Here is a 13,240-nt window from a genome sequence, read left to right as displayed (position 1 = left end):
ATCCACAGTCCGTCTTTGGATATTCTCCAATCAATGGTGCGGGTTGATATGCAGTGTTACAGTAACTCCATTACTCGTTCTCGGATGGCAGGTGCAAATGTAAAGGATTGGCGATCAACCCCTGTGGTGGCCAGACGTTGTCCACCAGAACCTTCACGAAGCGTATGTTTGCCCTCTTGTTCCCGTGAAGTCCAAAATCGGCCCACAGTCACTTCCGAATGCCCAAAATATCTATATATTTTCATGATTCGTTCAGCTGGTCAAATGGAGAGACCCAATGAGGCAACTTTCAAGTTCTGTGAGGTGATGATAACACTGTCTCACGCAAGTGCGTGGCATCTCCGTATTCTTCACAGTGATCACTCAACATCTGACACTGTTTACGCCCCTTATGAAACACACCAACCTGGTAACAACACTAAACCTGAACAACACTAATGCACTCTTGTGGTCGTTCTACTGGTCAGAGAAAATTGCACCTCTGATCACTTGCACATCCGCCTATGGCGTGTATGTATGACCGATAAGAGAAATAAGGGCTCGTACAGGGGCTTATAATAGCCGTTTGTGTCTTTCTCTATTTGCGAGTGGAACAGGAAAGGAAATGGCTAGCAGTGGTACAGGATACTGTCCGCCACACACCGCACGGTGGTTTGCGTAGTATGTGTGCAGATGTAGCTTTAGATGTAGATGAACGTGTACAAAGTGACAACTGACATTCGACAATGCCGTCTGTGTGCGTCAATTATTTTGTCAAACCTGGCAGACAATATTACTAGTCCCCTCAGACTTATCGCAGATGATGTAGTTATCTGTAATGAATTACTGGCTGAAAGACGCTGTTGAAACAATCAGACCTCGATAAAATTTCAAAGTGGTGCAAATGTTAGCAATTTGCTTTAAATATGCAGAAATGTAAAATTATGCACTTCACAAAACTAAGAATAACGTCCTATGATTAGGGTATCAGTGATTCACATTTACGATCAGTCAACTCATACAAATACCTGTGATAATTTGTAAGAAAATTGAATGGAATGATCACATAGGCTCAGTCCTAGGTTAGGAAAGTGACAGTGTCTGGTTCATTAGCAGGATACTGAGACAAGGAGTCAGCTCACAAATCGCTTCTGCGTCCCATCTTACAATATTGCTCATGTCTGAGGGACTCATGCCAGATAGATCCATCTGTCCCAGTAGCGAAGCGGTACAGAAAACTACTGGCGTAGCTTTCGCTTATTGCCAGGGAGTTCCTGTAGGGACAGAACTTCTGTTGCTATCCTCGTTGAGAAGTTACTTATAATGTCGACTTCATCTGAAGCAGTTAATAGGACAATCATTTGCTAACCCCCTTGAAGATGTCCATATTGAAAACGGTGTCAGTGACTCTGTAGTAGTTGTAGCAACAGTGTTGTGACGACACCTTTCTATGGAGACCACACAGTCACTAACAGTCATTTCAGCCCGCACTAGGAAGCGCTCGCAACGTGCGCAGTGTTGCACCCCATTACAAAACATGGCCAGTATTCACGAATCAGCACCAGCTTTGCCACTTCGGCTCGAATTGTCAACCAGCTTGTGAGGTGAACTGACTGATGGAGATAATCTACCGTGGCTACTGCACTTGGATTCTTAGAGGGTTTTGACTGTCCCTGTGATAACAGGGAGACCTTACGCTGCCTACATATCGTCTGTTCCTAAAGAGACAAAAATTTAGATCAAGATGTATGTTAAACCATGTTGTTGTGGTTGTGGTCTTCAGTCCTGAGACTAGTTTGATGCAGTTCTCCATGCTACTCTATCCTGTGCAAGCTTCTTCATCTCCCAGTGTCTACTGCAACCTACATCTTTCTGAATCTGTTTAGCGTATTCATCTCTTGGTCTCTTTCTACAATTTTTACCCTCCACGCTGCCCTCCAATACTAAATTGGTGATCCCTTTATGCCTCAGAACATGTCCTACCAACCGATCCTTTCTTCTAGTCAAGTTGTGCCACAAACGTCTCTTCTCCCCAATCCTATTCAATACCTCCTCATCACTTATATGATCTACCCATCTAATCTTTAGCATTCTTCTGTAGCACCACATTTCGAAAGCTTCTATTCTCATCTTGTCCAAACTAGTTATCGTCCATGTTTCACTTCCATACATGGCTACACTCCATACAAATACTTTCAGAAACGACTTCCTGACACTTAAATCCTTACACGATGTTAACAAATATCTCTTCTTCAGAAACCCTTTCCTTGCCATTGCCAGTCTACATTTTATATCCTCTCTACTTCGACCATCATCAGTTATTTTGCTCCCCAAATAACAAAACTCCTTTATTACCTTAAGTGTCTCATTTCCTAATCTGTTTCCCTCAGCATCACCCGACTTAATTCGACTACATTCCATTATCCTCGTTTTGCTTTTGTTGATGTTCATCTTATATCCTCCTTTCAAGACACTATCCACTCCGTTCAACTGCTCTTCTAAGTCCTTTGCTGTCTTTGACAGAGTTACAATGTCATCGGCGAACCTCAAAGTTTTTATTTCTTCTCCTTGGGTTTTATTACCTACTTCGATTTTTTCTTTTGTTTCCTTCACTGCTTGCTCAATATACAGATTGAATAACATCGGGGAGAGGCTACAACCCTGTCTCACTCCCTTCCCAACCACTGCTTCCCTTTCATGTCCCTCGACTCTTATAACTGCCATCTGGTTTCTGTACAAATTGTAAATAGCCTTTCGCTCCCTGTATTTTACCCCCACTACCTTCAGAATTTGAAAGGGAGTATTCCAGTCAACATTGTCAAAAGCTTTCTCTAAGTCCACAAATGCTAGAAACGTAGGTTTGCCTTTCCTTAATCTAGCTTCTAAGATAAGTCGTAGGGTGCCTCACGTGTTCCTATATTTCTACGGAAACCAAACTGATCTTCCCCGAGGTCGGCTTCTACCAGTTTTTCCGTTCGTCTATAAAGAATTCGCGTAAGTATTTTGCATCCGTGACTTATTAAACTGATTGTTCGGTAATTTTCACATCTGTCACCTGCTTCTTTGGGACTGGAATTATTATATTCTTCTTGAAGTCTGAGGGTATTTCTCCCGTTTCATACATCTTGCTCATCAGAAGGTAGAGTTATGTTAAACCATATGGGCAGTAAAACTTACTAGAATAATGTCGGTGTAAGGTGTTAAACATAGGTTATACTTTGAACCATGTCAAGGATTTTAGATTCTAATTTTATTATCAGTGATCTTTTATTAAAATAACACCATTGATGTTAAGAGCCTGAATTCTCTGTAATTTTCGTATGTTTGTGGAAGCGACTCACTAAGCTGCAATGACACACCAGAGTTGACTTCAGGTGCGTTCTAGCAGTCGTATCAAGAGTCAAGATTGTTTTATGCAGCTTGTTCTATATTATAGAGATACAGCAAAACCAATAACCACTTTTTCTTATCTCAAAAAAGTAAATCATTCAACGGTAAAAGCTACCTTCAGCCAAAACACCATGAGATATTGAACTGGAATGTGTGCTAGTGGTTGTATTTATCTGTCAGTCAAATTAATTCTTTAACACAATGCTGTAACTAATCCAACCACGTTACTACGAAACCTCTTATGCTTCAGAAGCGAGTTCGTATTTCTCTTCTAGTTGCTACTAACAACTCGATTCTCCACCACGATAACTGGATACTCCAGCCTGCATTTTATGAAAATGCATAGCGACACGTTACTTTTCAGATCTGAATTAGAGCAGTAACGTAAGTGCTTGGAGCGTAATGGGTGGGTTCGTGTAATTCGGAGATTATACTACGTGAAACGCATAGTCTTATATTCAGCGAGCACTGCTTAACTGTGTGGCTGACTTTGTGTCACGAAATTTGTGCCGAATATTGAAAGCAGGACACGGAAAGTTAAAGGGATACGTACTGTTAGAAGTACGCAAGCAAGTGTACTAGCGCAAGATCACTTATATAAACCCCAGAAACAATAAACTTCTGTTTGGAAACACATTGTTCGCTAATTTGAAAACATATCTCAGTACAAAATTTCGTGTAGTTATATGAATTGGAATCTCAATGCATTAAGTCATATAGAGAAACAGCAACATCGCTGCGATATAAGTTATATACGACGAAAAATATTAATGACCGTTCAGTTTCAATGTGGTTTGGAAATGTCGTATCAAAATTCTGGATCATAATTGGACGAAAAAGCAGGAAACCTTCATAACCTATCTTGCAGTAAAGAAGTTAATGCTCTGCTGTGACTCTTTCGGTGAAGCTTGTATTCCCTTTATAGTGCATTGTATTTCTTTGTTATGAATTAAAAAAATATGACCCACTTTTTGTTTCAATGAGACTCCTCTGAGGTAACAGTAGAGAGCATTAATCAGATTTGAACGTAACTGATGTAATGCCAATATAGTATGCTGGCACTGTGTAGTTAACATGTCAGTACGTGATAACATCATGCTGTTTACAGTAAATTACACGGATTTTACTCAGTTTTCTTAGTTTGACCAAGGGGAAGTTGTTGAACCAAATACATCAGTCATCATCTTATTTAAGTACTTCCTGTTGAAATTAAAGTTCTAGTAGCGACGCTGAGTGTGGAACAAGAACGCAATTTACCGTCTTATTTGGAGTGAAACATAAACAGAACGAATAATTTCGTTAGACGCTGCTGCACGTGTGTCTCTTTTATACAGAATTGGAAACTAGGGAAAATATTTGCATATAACAAAATGAATGAGGACACTACAGTATTTGCAATGTAAAGTAACTTTTCATGCAGTGCACTTTTACCAAAATAAATTAATTCAGTGAATTACATTACACATTTTAATGCACTTCCTGAGTTGATTATATTATTTGGCGTTCTTTTGGTCTGTGTTATATCGTAACCTATTTTCTGTGCACGGGAATTAGCCATACCGTCGTCGTACATTTTGCGTTTTTACATCATTCATCATAGAAATCTTAACTACTACATAGTATTGGTGGGATGGATGTTTAAGTTCAGGGATGTCTTTATCTCGCCGTAGTTCATATTGAACAGTTAGTTATGCACGTAGTAACACAACTCATATGGTCGCACCCCGCTGCCTATTGGTCCGAATCCACTACCAACAACGTTAATTAGTTACTTGTCTATTGAGTCACCGATCATTTGAGAGTGGCATAAAGTATGTCAGCATCATACAACAATAAAATATAACTGGAAGCTAAAAAACTTACAGGCGTATAACTACTTATAGTTCTAGTTAATTTGAACACTAATGTAGCATAACAAGTCATTAAACATTTTGCACGCACTATACTCACTTGCAGGAAGATGACGATACCCATGTTTGGGGCACAAAAGTTACTGACCTAGCAGACAAGATTGCTAACGGATGCTACTTCGGTATCAGTCTATCTGAAGGTAGTCGGTTCAAATTTTGTCAATGGAGTAAAATTGTTCGCGGCAGCATTGTGATGGCAGTAGTGATTGCCGAATTTTGCTCCTGAGCATCAGATATTCATCGAAGTCCGGTGTCACATTTCTGAGCATCAGATATTCATCGAAGTCCGGTGTCACATTCCATATCTGAATATATTTCTTCATAAAATGAAGGAATGTAACGCCATTAATATTAACTTGTGTATCAGACAAGGTCATTAAGCTTCGTAGTGGCTAATGATAAATGACTATGTACCAGCACCTGGTTTAATCATCTGTTACTCCTTTTCTTCGTCAACCATCCGTAAAAATACAGTACTACACAAAGCACTTACTGCAATCATCCACACGAAAAAAATACACAAATAACACACTACGGAGAAGAAAGATGTGAGATTCATGTCAGTATTTTAGTATGTAATACGAGCAGTCTTGTAAGTGAATCATAATCCTCAGAATCGAATGAAGAACTACAAATATTGCATATAAAGAAATACTAGTAGATGCAGGGAACATTAAAATTGTTCTTAACAGATGAACGCAGATGAAAAACTAAGTTAGAATCAAATCTAACATTACGATTACACCACCTGCTAACAATTTAAATAAGCACTGATGTTTATTACTGCTGCAACTGTATCAGACAGCACTGAATGTATAATTTTAAGGTGATTCTTAGCACTTCAACACTTTTCTGTTGAATATTCCTTCTTTACAAAAGCTGCAAAATGACGTATAGTCTTTGGAGATTACGTGGTTGACAGTGTATCTTCTCTTTTCTTAAGACTCATAATAAAAATTTCGCACTGCAGTGATTATTTTAAACTGGTTTCGATTAGCCAGTGGTCATCCTCAGACCTGCCAATAGATAAAGAAGGAGACAAGGAATGATTATAAAATCTGTAGAAATAGCCAAATAACTATCTACAAAATATTAAAACTAGAATAAAACAACACACAAAAACCACATACTCCATTTGGTGGCGTAGCGTTTCCGTTAATACTGTCCACATAAACATCGTCAGCAGTAGGTGTACATCAAAGTTTTATTGGTGGAGTGAAATTTTCACTTGGCCTACTCACACATGAATTATATCTCTGGCGGGTTTTGTAGTCACGTTCATTAAAGTAATGTGACACGATTTTCTTACAATTTATTAAATTTAAAAAAAATAAACATTTTTAAAATTCAATATTAGTGAAGAGGGAAGGAAGAAGGCTGTGTAGGAGGGAGAAGTCAGTTATGAAAGGCTTTTGTGATTGTTGTCAACAGATAGGAAAAGAAAAACAAAATTTATGATCAACAGTTACCAACAGGTGCAGATATATAAATTAAAACTGAGGAACAATGTGATTTTTTTTTTATTTTTCTTAACTTATAACGTTAAAGAGGAAACTGTTTACACTGACAATCCTGTCGTCATATATTATTAGGATGACAATAACAAGGATTAAGATACTTGTTCCTCGATTCATCTTATTCAGTTCAGAGGAAATCAGAATGGAGGTAGCCTTCTTACTTCAACATACAACATTACTTTGCACTGCTCTTTCCTTATTTAGTTTTTCATCCTTTTTCCTAGATTTCTGTTCTCTGTCTCTTATGCTTGTCTCTTTCATCGATAAAGAAGTGTGTGGGAGCGCAGTGCTTCCAATATTCTTTTGTTTTTATGCTGTTAGTTACAATCGAAATTCACAATGCCGTTAAATTCAAACATATTTGGGTGGGGCCGGTTTAGATCCAGTCCTACCATCCTCGACTAAGTTTCAATTATTTCCCAAAGTATTGTAACTACCAATTTTGATTTTATATACTCTTGAGGGCTTGTAATCCTTTTGAACAACAGATTACCAACAACTTATTTTTAGTCATACCTGTGGAGGCTGACCGTTGCATTTAAATTCGAATCCGATTGACATAGTTGGCTAGCAGACTTTCTGTTCCGTTACGAATATAATCATACGCCTTTCGTTTCATCAAACACTAAAACCCTTATGTTTTATTGTAATACAGTAAAGAGAAACGTCTTCCAACCTGCGGCACCCGAAGACGCCGAGGAACGCAGCGCGGAACTTGCGGTTCATGAAGCAGTACGTGATGGGGTTGCAGCAGGAGCTGATGTAGGCGAGCAGATGCACGAGCGCCACGCCCGTGCGGCCCACATTCTTATAGACTGCGTCTGGGCTGAACAGGTACCAAGTATTGAGCACGTGCAGTGGCGCCCAGCAAATGAAGAACTCCGCCACTACGACGAACAGCATCCGGATCACCTGCGGAGAAGAATAGGATGTCTCTGATGCCATGGCCACATGCTCTTGAAGCCAGTGCTGTTTGAAGCACCTGAACACGTCGTGTACATTCATATATTCACATATAGGACAGTTTTTTATTCTTAAAATGATGTCACCGCAACTTTGCTAATCCCTATGAGGTACTGTTCGCATAGATACTGTAGTCGGACGATAAGTTTTGGGTCTTGTATGGAAGAATTATCTTGGTGGCTCGTCAAGAATATTTTGTTTTTCAAACAGTGGAAAAACGTTGTGTGGAGTGACGAATCACGGTACACAATGTGGCGATCCGATGGCAGGATGTGGGTATGGCGAATGCCCGGTGAACATCATCTGCTAGCATGTGTTGTGTCAACCGTAAAATTCGGAGGTGGTGGTGTTATAGTGTGGTCGTGTTTTTCATGGAGGGGACTTGCACCACTTGTTGTTTTGCCTGGAACTATTACAGCATAGGCCTACATTGATGTTTCAAGTACCTTTTTGCCTCCCACTGTTGAAGAGCAATTCGGGGATGGCCATTGCATCTTTCAACACGATCGAGCTCCTGTTCATAATGCACGGCCTGTGGCGCAGTGATTACACGACAATAACATCCCTGTAATGCACTGGTCTGCACATAATTCTGACCTGAATACTATAGAACAGCTTTGGGATATTCTGTAACGCCGACAACGTGCCAGGCGTCATCGAGCGACATAGATACCTCTCATTAGTGCAGAACTCCGTGAAGAATGGACTGCCATTCCCCAAGAAATCTTCCAGCACACACTTAATGTATGCCTGCAAGAATGGAAGCTGTCATCAAGGCTAAGGATGGGCCAACACCATTTTGAATTCCAGCATTACCGATGGAGGCCGTCAGGAACTTGTAAGTTATTTTCAGCCAGGCGTCCGGATACTTTTGATTACATAGTGTATGAGAGTACAGTACTTAAATGCGTTGTTCTGAGACAAGAGAGGTTGCTGGTGCAATCACTTAGATCTGAAGATGACCCACAGTGACCGAAACATCTAATCGAATTAAGAAAAAGTGTGCAACTGAGACGAACCAACAAAAGAAAATTATCTTAAATATCTACTTGTATACGGTTGCTGAATTGTCTCAGGAGGATTATGTCGACCTTAGTGACCTTTTTCTCTTTTGAGTGAAGTCATATTGCTAAGGGTGAAGAGATGGAGCGATCCATCTCTGCCGTCTTGTGACTAAAATAGCCTTGAAAACTGAGGTCGCTGATATGGAGTACCTGGCAATAGGTGCCAGCACAATGCACCTAACATGAAAAACGTATGTTTTTGGGGGTGTCCGGATACTTTTGATCACGTAGTGTATGTTGTTATGAGTGGACAAGAAGGATTGCTGGTGCATTTACTTGGATCCGAAAATGATCCTGACTGATTGGAGTATGTATTCGAATTAAAAAAGTGTCCAACTGAGACGGAACAATAAATCAGAGTTATTTTAAATATCTATATAAGTGAAAATCAATTACCACTTGTATGAAAGATCATCACCTGAGAACGGCTTGACCGATTTGCCTGATTTTTGTAGTTGTTTTCAGTTTGACACATACATAATACATAAATACAATTGTGATTGATAAAAAGGGAACGTTCTTACCTTAAATCTTGAATAGTTATTGGCCCATTTAGTATAAATTTTTACACTACACTTTACTGAGAGTTCAGTCGAACGAAGGTTGTGTATTTTTATAACACATACATGACATATAAACAAAGGTTGACAATGACTAAATTATACGACATAAAATTGTCATGACTTCTGAACGGTTTGCGTTAGGACGTTGAAATTGCATGGTTGGCCGCGAGGCGTGATGGGAATTAGTATGCGCTTTATGGTTTCGTTTAGTAACGAAGCCCAGTTTCATTTGGATGCGTTCGTCAATAAGCAAAATTGGTGCATCTGGGGGACTGAGAATCCGCATTCGCAATCGTGAAGTCTTTTAACCCTCAACGGGTGTCTGTGTGGTGTGCAATGTCCAATCATGGAATAATAGGTGCGATATTCCTTGGTGGCACTTTGACTGCCGAGCGGTACGTGAAGGTTTTGGAAAATGATTTCATCCCCATTAACCAAAGTGACCTTGATTTCGACACTATTTGGTTCATGCAAGACAGAATTCGACCCCACAGATGCATGAGAGTGTTTGATGCCCTGGAGTGGCACTGTGGCCACCGTATTCTGGCTCTGGGATACCTAGAGGCCACTGGCATGGGCCTAGGTTGCCCGCTATATTCTCCGTATCTGAAACCAGGCTACTCCTTTGTGTGGGGATATAATAAAGACAAGGTGTACAGCAGTAACCTCAAAACCATTGCCGAGCTGAAAAGATGGTCTTCAGAGGGTCATCGACAGCATCGATGTTTCGACACTTCAGCGGGTCATGCAGTATTTCGTTACTCGTCTGCCTCACTTCATCGCCAGTGATGGCAGGCATATCGAACATGTCATAACCTAATCAGAATATCTGTAGTGACGTTTACATGTTGAATAAAGTGTGAGCACGCCGTAGTTTGTAACTAATTTACGTTTATTTTCATATAGTTCAATAATTGCCACCCTTTACATATGTAATATATAAAGGGAAAGCGTAGTTACCACAAATCTCAGAATTTCTTGACCGATTTACTTCAGACTTTGAAAGGTGGCTACACTGAGCCACAGCGCCAGAGATTGCGCCAAAGAGTATTATTCAGCCGCCTCCACTGGCAGTGCTTGTCGAGAACTCATAGTAGGCAGTGTTTGTTGAGATGTGCTAGTGAAAAGTGCTTGTCGAGAACTCGTAGTAGAGAGTGCTTGCTGAGATGTCGTAGTGAAAAGTTCTTGTCGAGAAGTCGTAGTGGAGAGTGCTTGTTCCATGTTTTATGCAGTTGTTTGATGGGATAGACAGCAGATGTTGTTCGAATGGAGATATTGTAATGATCAGAGTGCTTTTCGTCAATATATATGAAGGTAACAAATTCCCTGTTTTTTCTTTTTATTATTTCAGTGTCTTACATAATGCATCATTACAGGTTCAGTCAACAAAGCATCTGGCTTGTGTTCTTGTATTAGTGTGTGATCCTGGTTTTCTTGCGCAATTATAGTATTTCTATTTTCTTTTAATTACTTCAGTATAAATGGTATTTGAAATTTCTTGTCTTATTGAAGAAGAACCGTGCCAGATGTGTACATTGAGTCATACTTCCACACACAGAACAGTTATACTTGTGCTTTGGTTTCGTAGGTTTTATAGTTGCTGGGGACTTAATTAATTAATTGTGTTAACAGAAATTTTCATTTCATTCTTGTTGGTGTTCTATGCAGTCAGATTGCGTACAAAAACTAGGCAGGGCCAACCGTTTACGAGACTGCGTAATCGGACACACAGCGACTAAAAAAATTAAAAAAATATTTGCATTAAAATAATAATTAAGCCCCCATGCACGTGGCGACCCTGCCAGGATCGTCCCTTGGAATCTTCTGATTGTAAAAATAATAGGCAGTAGTATTGTTGTAGTAATTTGTAGTTTAGTAATTGTAGTCTATATTGCATGTGTAGATTTGGTAATTGTCATTCTTCTAATGGTAATTTTTTTTGCAGAATTTAATTTTGTTATCTTGCATACGGGTTTGACAATTTTGTGCAGTTAGGAAGATTTCAATTGTTCGTTAATCGTGGTTGAGGGAAGCATTTCGTGTGAATGATATTGTTGGAGATATAGTGTCATTGTGTGTAATTTTCATATAGTGACGAGTTTTGTACGTTTTGTAAATGATTACGAGATCGATGAAAAAGGCAAAAATGATGAATAGTGAGAATGACGAATTTGTTAACATGGCGAACTCGCCAACAGAGGAAAACAGTATCATGAATAATGAAGTAGAAAACAATTTAATAAGCAGGGAAAATAGTCCAGAACCAGTTCAAAATTTTTCACAATCGAAAAATTTTCAGAATACGTGGTTAACGACAGAAGATACGGAGCAGTTAATGAGTGCAATATTAAATTTGGGATCACGGTTAGACACACTGGGATCACAGTTACGATCTGAAATTAAAACTGATATGGAAGCAATGGCGACACGGTTAAGCTCACTAATAGGGACATGTTTCAAAAACGTGAAAGATGAATCAAAGAAAGAAATTAGAGAAGAAGTACAACCGATTTTGAATGCTCACAATAATAGTTTAATTTCAACAGAAATTAGACAAGAGGAACAGGACAGAGAACAGGAAGAAAATGATCGCGTGATAGTACAGAAATTTTCAGAGTTAAATTTATAACGTGTACACGATAAGGAAGAAATATTTGAAAGAATCGAGGAATCAGTACCAAATGACAGGACAAATAACTTAACGCAACAATATGAACAGTTAACTACTAAATGTGACAATACCGAAACCCAAGTCGCGACACTTACGGAAGACGTAAATAAACAGAAAGAAAAAATAGGTTACTCATCGGAAAGAGTTGAGGAGATTTCAGATAAACCGACAAGTCTTAGATTAAATGGGGACAGAGATTCAGATGATACAGTTCCATTGCCATTTTTAGAAACTGACGAGTACCAGAATATAAATAAGCATGTTGAAAATCAGGGAAAATTTAATGAACGCGTTAAAAGGGAATTTGAAGCATTAAAAAAGCAAGTCAAACAAATTGAAGGCGAAATTGTAGGAAAAGACAGCAAAAGACATTTAGAATCACAAATAGCAGAGGGGTTTGATGAAAGTAATTTGTTTCATAAACGGGATGCAACAAGAGAGCGCCAGGCGCGTGAACTTGACAATAATCGACATTCGGACTGGAACAGTCGCGGTAGGTCTTTGTCGCCACGAGGCGAAAACTTTGACTATAAACACTTTTTGACTGATAGGAAATTTAAGATCTTCCGCAATTCTAAGAATGACATACATCCATGTTCATGGTTAGATCAATTTATGTACGCACTTCCACCAAATTGGCCACTAAGTCACAAACTAGAAATTATGTGCGGCCATTAATGTCCTCAGGGGATTCACTACACTAAGTGAATATGTGCCGTAGCATGCATAGGGCCCCGAGCTGTAGTGGTGCTATTTCCCTTTTAGTTTTCTGCACCGCTGCCTACTCTTTTACTATTCTTTGCATCTGTCAAAACAACTCTTCGACTATCAATCTATCTAAAGAATAACCGGATATGCCTATTTTACCCAAGAGTGATTTCGGAAATTACCATTTGGACTTACTGTACCTTCAGCAGCATTTATTCGTAGTTTCAACGAAATTTTACCTGTTTATCTTTGTGACAATATTACTTCATATGCTGACGATATTCTTATTGCGAAACGTTCTTGGAGTGAGCATAACAAAATTTTGGATTCATTATTACGTATCGTTGCAAGAGTTGGCATTACTGTGAACTTCGAAAAATCTGAATTTGGTCGTTCTCAGGTGAAATTTCTCGGTCACATTATTTCTACACAAGGTATTCTCCCTGATCCAGAGAAGCTAGACGCAATTCGTAAT

The 13,240-nt window shown here is 39.2% G+C and overlaps 1 protein-coding gene across 1 annotated transcript in view; it reads right to left on the bottom strand.

Annotated features, from left to right (window-relative positions):
* The window catches only part of LOC124788905 (cholecystokinin receptor-like), a 149,213-nt gene extending 141,472 nt beyond the window's left edge, over positions 1-7,741 (bottom strand). Inside the window, exon 1 of the mRNA XM_047256188.1 lies at positions 7,473-7,741. Coding sequence (XP_047112144.1) covers positions 7,473-7,741 — 269 coding nt within the window. The remainder of the gene's footprint in view (positions 1-7,472) is intronic.
* Between the last annotated feature and the right edge of the window lie 5,499 nt (positions 7,742-13,240).

Source organism: Schistocerca piceifrons, chromosome 3, assembly GCF_021461385.2.
Source record: "Schistocerca piceifrons isolate TAMUIC-IGC-003096 chromosome 3, iqSchPice1.1, whole genome shotgun sequence".
Classification (NCBI taxonomy): Eukaryota; Metazoa; Arthropoda; class Insecta; order Orthoptera; family Acrididae; genus Schistocerca; species Schistocerca piceifrons.
The sequence above is the reverse complement of the archived record's forward strand: the minus strand, read 5'-3'. Positions and strand labels throughout refer to the sequence as shown.